Genomic DNA, 8,090 nt, shown 5'->3' with positions numbered 1-8,090 from the left:
TGCCCCATGCATGGCCATGAGGGCTTTTCCTTTCCAGTCAAGTGATTCACATGAAAGCATGTAACCTAGTTATGGTCAGTGGGGTATGGGAAGTTTGCTGGGAGGCTTCTGGAAGGATTTCCTCACTCCTTAGAGTGTGCAGGAAAAGATGGGCTTTCCTGTGCACTCATGTCTGGATGTGACGTTTGGGACAGCTGCAGCTGCCATGCTACCAGCCTGGGGATGAAGCCACACCGAGGATGGTCAGGCAAGGAGCTGGAAAGAACCTGGGTCCTTGAAAACATGCTGAGTCTTTGAATCAACTAAGCCTGAACCTGACCTACCTTAGGACTTCTAGTTACATAAGAGAAGACATTTCTTTATTATTTAAGGCAGTTTGAATCAGGGTTCTAAAGTAGTTGGGAGCATCTGACCTGAGACAATGGTCTAGTTATCTCCCACCTTAAAAGAACCCCCTCCCAAGACCTGCATGGCCCCTGCCCCAGCTCCTCACATGTCATTTCCATTCCTTTTCATAGCAAGACTCATCGAGAGTCACTGTGCTTGCCCTTACCACCTCTTCACCTCCCATTCTTTTAAATGATTCCGATCAGGCACGCACCCTTGCCATTCCACTGAAAAACTTTTTCGTTTTTGAGACCAAGTCTTGTTCTGTTGCCAAGGCTGGAGTGCAGTGACACAATCTCTGCTCACTGCAACCTCCGCCTCCCAGGTTCAAGCAATTCTCCTGCCTCAGCCTCCCAAGTAGCTGGGATTACAGGTGCCTGCCACCATGCCTGGCTAATTTTTGTATTTTTAGTAGAGACAGGGTCTCTCCATGTTGGCCAGGCTGGTCTCGAACTCCCGACCTCAAATAATCCACCTGCCTCGGCCTTCCAAAGTGGTGAAATTACAGACGTGAGCCACCACACCCAAAAACTTGTCACAATCACCAGCAATTTCCAACCTGCCAAATCCACCAGCCTCTTCCCTGTCCTGCATATGCAACCGCTCATGGGTGTCTGATGTAGTTAACCCTCCCTGAGAGATTCTCTTCTCCCAGCCTCTGTAACACCTTGCTCCTCTGGTTTTCTGCCAGGCTCAGAGCTAAGATCTCTTTAATTCTTTGTTTACACTGTCCCTAGAACTCATATAGTCCTCAACAACCTAAGTGTAATAACTTGACTGGCCTTTGTCCCCGGTTCCTGGGAAGGAGCCTCTAAATTTTTGGGTTTCCTGAGTGACAGGGGTGTCTTTGTTATTCATGGTGGTCTCTTAGAGAGTTTAAGCTAAGGAGATGACAAAGGATGGGGCTGCCATGCCAAAAAGACCAAGCACGTGATTAAAGGGTTAGGGTTTGAGGCCCAACCTCTGGGGAGGGAAAGGGGCTGGAGACTGAGCTGAACCTCATGGCTAATGAGTCAATCAATCATGCCTATATAAAGAAGCTCCAACAGGAATTCGGAACGCCACAGTTCAGTGAACTTCCCTGGTTGGCAATGCTCTGCATATTTTCACACATTGACATGCTGGGAGGGTGACACATCCTGACTCCACAGGGAGGGAACAATGGAAACTTCATGCTTAGGACCATCCCAGACCTTGCCTTATGAGTCTCCTTTTGGCTAGTTCTGATTTGAAACCTTTTGCTGTAATAAAACTATAATGATATATATAGCACTTTCCTGAGTTCTATGAGCCATTCTAGCAAATTATGAGCGGGTGATGGGAAACCCAGAATTTGTAGCCAGCTGGTCAGAAGTGAGGGTGGCCTAGAACCCCCAAATTTACAGCTGGTATCTGAAGAGAGAACAGTCTTGTGGAGGCCTGAGCCCTCAACCTGTAAGGTTTGGCCAACTCCAGGTCGCTGATGCTGGAAGTCACTGCAACCTGTAACTCCCAAATCAGTCTACCCCCAAGCTCTCTCTTAAACTTCAGACTCCTATATTCACCTACTTCATCTGCTACTTGAGTGTCACCTCAAATTTTAATAGGTCCAAACTAGAACTCTTGACTCCAAACTAGAACCAGCAACACAGGTTCTTTTCCAGGGCTTGGCACTTGAGCAAACAGCACTACCGTTCACTCACTTCTGTAGGACCCAGACGCAGGAGTCATTCTTGATTCCACAGGCCCCACAAGCAACCCATGAGTGACACTCTCAAAGTGCATCTGAATCTGTCCTTTCTCTCCCTGTGCACTGCTGCTACCCCAGCTCTGACCACCTGCATCTCCCCACCTGGTCTGCATCAAATGCATGAGCCTCAGACATGGCTCTGCACCCCACTCCAACCCATTCCTGAAACCTATAAAAATGTAAACCAGATCATGTCCGATTTCATACCCTTTATTAGTCTTTTTTGAGACAGGGTCTTGCTCTGTTGCCTAGGCTGGAGTGCAGTGGCGTGATGATCTCTGCTCACTGAAACCTCCGTCTGCCGGGTTCAGCGGATTCTCATGCCCCAGCCTCCCGAGCAGCTGGGATTACAGGTGCCCGCCATGACACCTGGCCTAGTCTCCTTTCTTATAAGAATAAAATCCAAACTCTAACTTGGCCCATAGGTCATACATGCTCAGGTGCCTCAGTCTACAGCTCCATCCTCCTCCCCAAAGCCTCCATGGCCTCTGCCCTCACTTCCCTCTTCTTGGTCTTCTCTTCCCCCCGCAGCCCCACGGCTGGCTCCTTCCCACTGCCAAGGGCACACTCAGTCAGGCTCCGCTTCCCCTTGGAGGTCTTTCCTGACCACTCTGCCCTTGCTCTGCCTCATGTCTGCACTCCTTCCTGTTCTCCCTGCCATTGTTCTCAGAGCATTGCTGCACCCTGGCTTTACCTTGCCTGCTTGCTGGCCTGCTTATTCATCCTCTTTCCACAAAGGGTCTTTCTTCACTGCCAATTTTTTTTTCTTTTTTTTTGAGACAGAGCCTCACTCTGCCACCCAGGCTTTAGTGCAGGGGTGCAATGTTGCTCACTGCAACCTCCGCCTCCCGGGTTCAAGCAATTCTTCTGCCTCAGCCTCCCAAGTAGCTGGGGTTACAGGTGCCCACCACCACGCCTGGCTAGTTTTCTTTTTGTATTTTTAGTAGAGACAGAGTTTCACCATGTTGGCCAGGCTAATCTCAAACTCCTGACCTCAGGTGATCCACCTGCCTCGGCCTCCCAAAGTGCCGGATTACAGGCCTAAGCCACCACACCTGGCCCTTCACTGCCGATTCTAAGTGCTTACAATATTGTGTAACACATGGCAGGCACTAAGTAAATACTTGCTAAAAAAAATAGAAACTATGAAAGGTTGGAACCACTGTTTTAACCCAATGCAGTGAATAATGCGGGAATTTCAAGAGGGTGCTTTCATGTCATATTCTGTGGGTGTTGGCATCTGGGAGTGGTGGCCCGGCTTCCGGATCCTGACCACCTCTCACTCCGAAAGCACCTATTAGCCACTGGACTCCAGAGTCCTAGCTACGCTTCCTGCTTCAGTGGAGGCACTGATGCACATTAACTTTGGGCAAACTGAATCTTCTTGTCTTACACTAACTGACTGAGAGCAGTCTCAGTACACATTCATTAATAAATAAATTCAGGAGGCCCTTTTACAAGATTGTAATATCCAATTGGGTTGAGGTCTGCCTTTGAGTCAAACGGATACCAGTTCTTTCCCTCTTACATATCCCAGGGCTGAAGAAGGAAGTTGGCAGGGACAGGTATCCCGTGTCTGCACTGTGTTCTCTACCCCGACTCTTCTCCTCTCCATCCCCTTTCCAGAAGACTCTTCCACGTAATAGCATGTCTGCCATGGGGCTGTCCCTGGCAACCACAGTACTAGGTTGGTTTTCAGCCTCAAAGAGACCACAGATGAGATGCCAGTGTCAAATTCCAACACTGATAAATAGGAAACAGGCTCACTTTGGGAGAAAGAACAGAGGTTCTGGTAAGAGGCTGTCGTGACTAGGAAGGCAAGAGAACCATTTCCAGATACTCCTATCTTCCAAATTCTGTGCATTTCCTCCCAAATGTTAGGGTTCAAAGGTCTCTCAAATATAAAATAACATAGGCTGGGCCTGGTGGCTCCTGCCTGTAATCCCAGAGCTTTGGGAGGCCCAGGTGGGAGGACTGCTTGGGGCCAGAAGTTCAGACCAGCGTGGGTAATACAGCAAGACTCTATCTCTACAAAGCATTCTAAAAAATTAGTGAGGCACAGTGGTGCATGCCTGTAGTCCCAACTATTTGGGAGGCTGAGGCAGGAGCATCGCTTGAGCCCAGGAGATCGAGGCTGCAGTGAGCCATGATCACACCACTGCACTCCAGCCTGAGCAGCAGAATGAGACCCTGTCTTTAAAGAAACAAAAAAAAGGTAAAACAACATGAGGCAAATCATTCTATGATATCCAAACTTAAGTAGGAAAATGGTTGGGTCCTTTGCAAATCTTTGCAAATTCTCCATGGGCCTTCCTAGACTGCTTTCCCCACAGTACAGGTCCCCAAGAACAGGCTCCTCGAGGCCCACATGCTCCTAGCCAACTGGGAAGAATCAGAAGATAGCATTGAGGGATAAGGAAGGGTTTGGGCAGAATTTGCTGGCCCCAGGTCAGATGCACTAGTTCCTATGCCTTCAGGGCCAGAGCTAGCAATGGTAGCCTACAGCTGTGGAGGAAGAGGTGGAGTTGGCTTTCTTCCAGTGCTCACCGCCAGTGTCCTGGCTTCCCCCATCTCATCCCACCAAGCCAGCAGTTATAAGGAGGACCGCTTTCAATTCTATTTGAAATAAGGACATACGTCGTTCCTATCTCGTTCCTGCCAATTCCTCCAGGCCCACACTGGCTCTTCTAGAACTAAGTTTGTCTTATAGGGAGTGTGATCTGCTCGCCTGAGTTTGAAATGGCTGTTCAGAACCAGAAACAACCCATGTCCTCCGCTCTTATGTGGAGTTTAAGCTCTTTCAAGATGTCAGCTCTGGGCCCAGTGGCTCACGTCTGTAATCCCGGCACTTTGAGAGGCCAAGGCAGGAGGATCACCTGAGGTCAGGGGTTCGAGACCAGCCTGGCCAACATGGTGCAACCCCGTCTCTACTAAAAATACAAAAATTAGCTGGGCATGGTGGCGGGTGCCTGTAATCCCAGCTACCGGGGAGGCTGAGGTGGAAGAATTGCTTGAACCCGGTAGGCGGAGGTTGCAGTGAGCCGAGATCGCACCACTACACTCCAGCCTGGGCGACAGAGCGAGAGACTATCTCAAAAAAAAAAAAAGATGTCAGGAATATGGACAGGGAACACACATTCAGCTATTCTGTTAACACTTCGACCAGCCAAAAGACACTAGGTCAGCCATGTTGAGGGCAAGAGGATGGTACTGGGTTTTAGCGAGGAATATTAGCCTGAGCTAAGAGTGTTCAATAATCCATAAACATATGCTTAGGGTCATAGGTTAATAAGCAGAGCTTCAGAAAGACCCAAGAGACCCAAGTCTGGTGAGACATTCGGTTCCATAACTGTTGGGGAAAACAATCCTCCCTTTCTCTTTGAGCTTCAGTGTGTTCCTCAGTTACTCCGGGATGGTAGCTCAGGGATGCCTGGGGTACTTCAGCTACTGCTGTTTGGTTTTTTTGAGACAGGATCTCGCTCTCGCCCAGGCTGGAGTGCAGTGGTGCAAGCATGGCTCATTGCAGCCATGACCTCCCAGGCTCAAGCGATCCTCTCACCTCAGCCTCCAGAGTAGCTGGGACCACAGGCATAAGTCACCACGCCTGGCTAATTTATTAATTTTTTTTGTAGACTCTGTGGGTCTCACTATGTTGCCCAGGCTAGTTTCAAACTCCTGAGCTCAAGAGATCCTTCTGCCTCAGCCTCCCAAAATGCTGGGATCTTGGGTATGACCCACCATGAGCAGGCAGGCTAGTGTCTTCCAGCATGTGAGCCACCTGCTGCTGTCAACTGCCTCAGGCACACTGGCTCAGCTCTCTCCCGTCCCCCCTCCCTCCCTCCCCTCCCTGCCATGAAGGGTTAAATTGTGCCCTCCCCCTCACCCTGCCAAGTGTGTTGAAGTCCTAACCCCCAGGACTTCAGAATGCAACCTTATTTGGAAACAGGGTCATTGCAGACATAGTTAAGATGAGGTCATACTAGAGTAGGGTGGCCCTGATCCAATATGACTGGTATCTTTACAAGATGGCAGGTGAGGACAGACACAAGGGAACGCCATGTGACAAGAGAGGCTTGGAGCAACGCATCTACAAGCCAAGGAGCGCCAGAGGTTGCCAGCACCCACCAGAAGCTGGGAGAGGCGAGGGAGGAATTCCCTACAGACTTCAGAGGGAGCAAGGCCCAGCCCACCCCTTGATTTTGGATTTTCAACCTGTGGAACTGTGAGAGAATAAATTTCTATTGTTTAAGCTGCCCAGCCTGTGGTACCCTGTTATGACAGCCCCGGGGAACCAATACAATATCACACTCCAAAAAGAACGGGGGCGCTTTGGTGCAGAACTTTGAAAGGCTGTCATCAACAGAATATCGCCCTACGAGGGGTGAGCTGAGAAGAGCAGCAGCCTTCCTCCAGGCCTCAGCTGTACAGCTCCAGAGGAGAAACCCCGGGGCCCAGGTAGGTACTACTCACTAGGGCCAGAGTCTAATCCAAGCTCTCCGTCCATTGAGTCACGTGGTCCCCATGGGTATGGCTGCTCCTCCTGCTTGATCCATGACAAAATGTCATGTGCTGAGATGAGAGACTCTGTTGTCATGGAAAGAAGGCAGTCTTAGATTTTGTTCATTTCCACTCAGCCTCCCATCAAAGGTTTCAAAACCATTCCACGCGGCGGCTGCAGCCTGCAGGGCATGCTTTGGTATCGGTGTTGCATTTCCAGGCCATCCTCCTTACCCTCGTAAGCCCCTTCCTAAAGGGACTCTGTCTGCTCACTGCATTTCAAGTTGGCCAGAAAGAGGCTTAGCCCAAGGTCTGTGCAGTGGCAGGGCCAGGATTAAAACCCAGACCTCCCAGCTCTACCGCTTAGCCCCAGAGGAACTCATGGGGCCAGGACAGGCCAGAAGAAAGCCCCAGATAATGGCCCACAGGGCCATAGCTAACGGGTATGACTTAGAAATCAGCGATGGCGGCCGGGCGCGGTGGCTCAAGCCTGTAATCCCAGCACTTTGGGAGGCCGAGACGGGCGGATCACGAGGTCAGGAGATCGAGACCATCCTGGCTAACACGGTGAAACTCCATCTCTACTAAAAATACAAAAACTAGCTGGGCGAGGTGGCGGGCGCCTGTAGTCTCAGCTACTCGGGAGGCTGAGGCAGGAGAATGGTGTAAACCCGGGAGGCGGAGCTTGCAGTGAGCTGAGATCCGGCCACTGCACTCCAGTCCGGGCGACAGAGCAAGACTCCGCCTCAAAAAAAAAAAAAAAAAGAAATCAGCGATGGCAGAGGCTGCAACCAGAGGTCACGGATAAGAACCACGGTGAAGCAGGAAGGCCCCGCTTTCCCTCTGCCCTGGGTCCCCTCAATTTCTGTTGTGAAGGTGACAAAGCACAAGGAATCCTAGATTCAACTTCTCATCTTCTATCTTCTCTCCCTGGGACGGTGGGTAGGATGAGACTTGTGTCCTAACTACCAGGCGATGACACTGGACTTAGCTCTGCAAACACACGGACACACACATAGGTCGTGGGCAGGTGGGGTTTCTATTGTTCTTTTATGCCTCCCTGAATGCCTAGACCCTCCCTACAAGTTTCTTGGGAAACTTCTAACTAGTATTCACTCAAGAGAAATTCCAGAAAATGTAAACGATTTTCTGACACAGACCTATACGCAGCTTTCAGATGCTTTTTGGTAGTTTTTATTGTTCAAAAATCAGTGCTGAATAGCTGGATGCGGTGGCTCATGCCCGTAATCCCAGTACTTTGGGAGGCTGAGGCGGGCAGATCATTTGAGGCCAGGAGTTCAAGACCAGCCTGACCAACATGGTGGAACCCCATCTCTACTAAAAATACAAAAATTAGCCAGGCGTGGCGGGGGGCGCCTGTAATCCCAGCTACTCGGGAGGCTGAGGCAGGAGAATCGCTTGAACTCGGAAACAAGAGGTTGCAGTGAGCTGAGATCACATCACTGCACTCCAGCCT

At 50.3% G+C, this 8,090-nt stretch overlaps 1 protein-coding gene across 1 annotated transcript in view; it reads right to left on the bottom strand.

The window, feature by feature from the left end:
* Window positions 1-6,459: 6,459 nt before the first annotated feature.
* The window catches only part of LOC105511288 (zinc finger protein 282), a 19,404-nt gene continuing 17,773 nt past the window's right edge, over window positions 6,460-8,090 (bottom strand). The window contains exon 7 of the mRNA XM_011941424.1: window positions 6,460-6,700. Coding sequence (XP_011796814.1) covers window positions 6,579-6,700 — 122 coding nt within the window. The 3' untranslated portion in view covers window positions 6,460-6,578. The remainder of the gene's footprint in view (window positions 6,701-8,090) is intronic.

This window comes from Colobus angolensis, unplaced genomic scaffold (assembly GCF_000951035.1).
Source record: "Colobus angolensis palliatus isolate OR3802 unplaced genomic scaffold, Cang.pa_1.0 Scaffold2, whole genome shotgun sequence".
Taxonomy (NCBI): domain Eukaryota; kingdom Metazoa; phylum Chordata; class Mammalia; order Primates; family Cercopithecidae; genus Colobus; species Colobus angolensis.
Note: the sequence above shows the minus strand (reverse complement) of the source record. Positions and strands in the feature narration are given on the sequence as shown.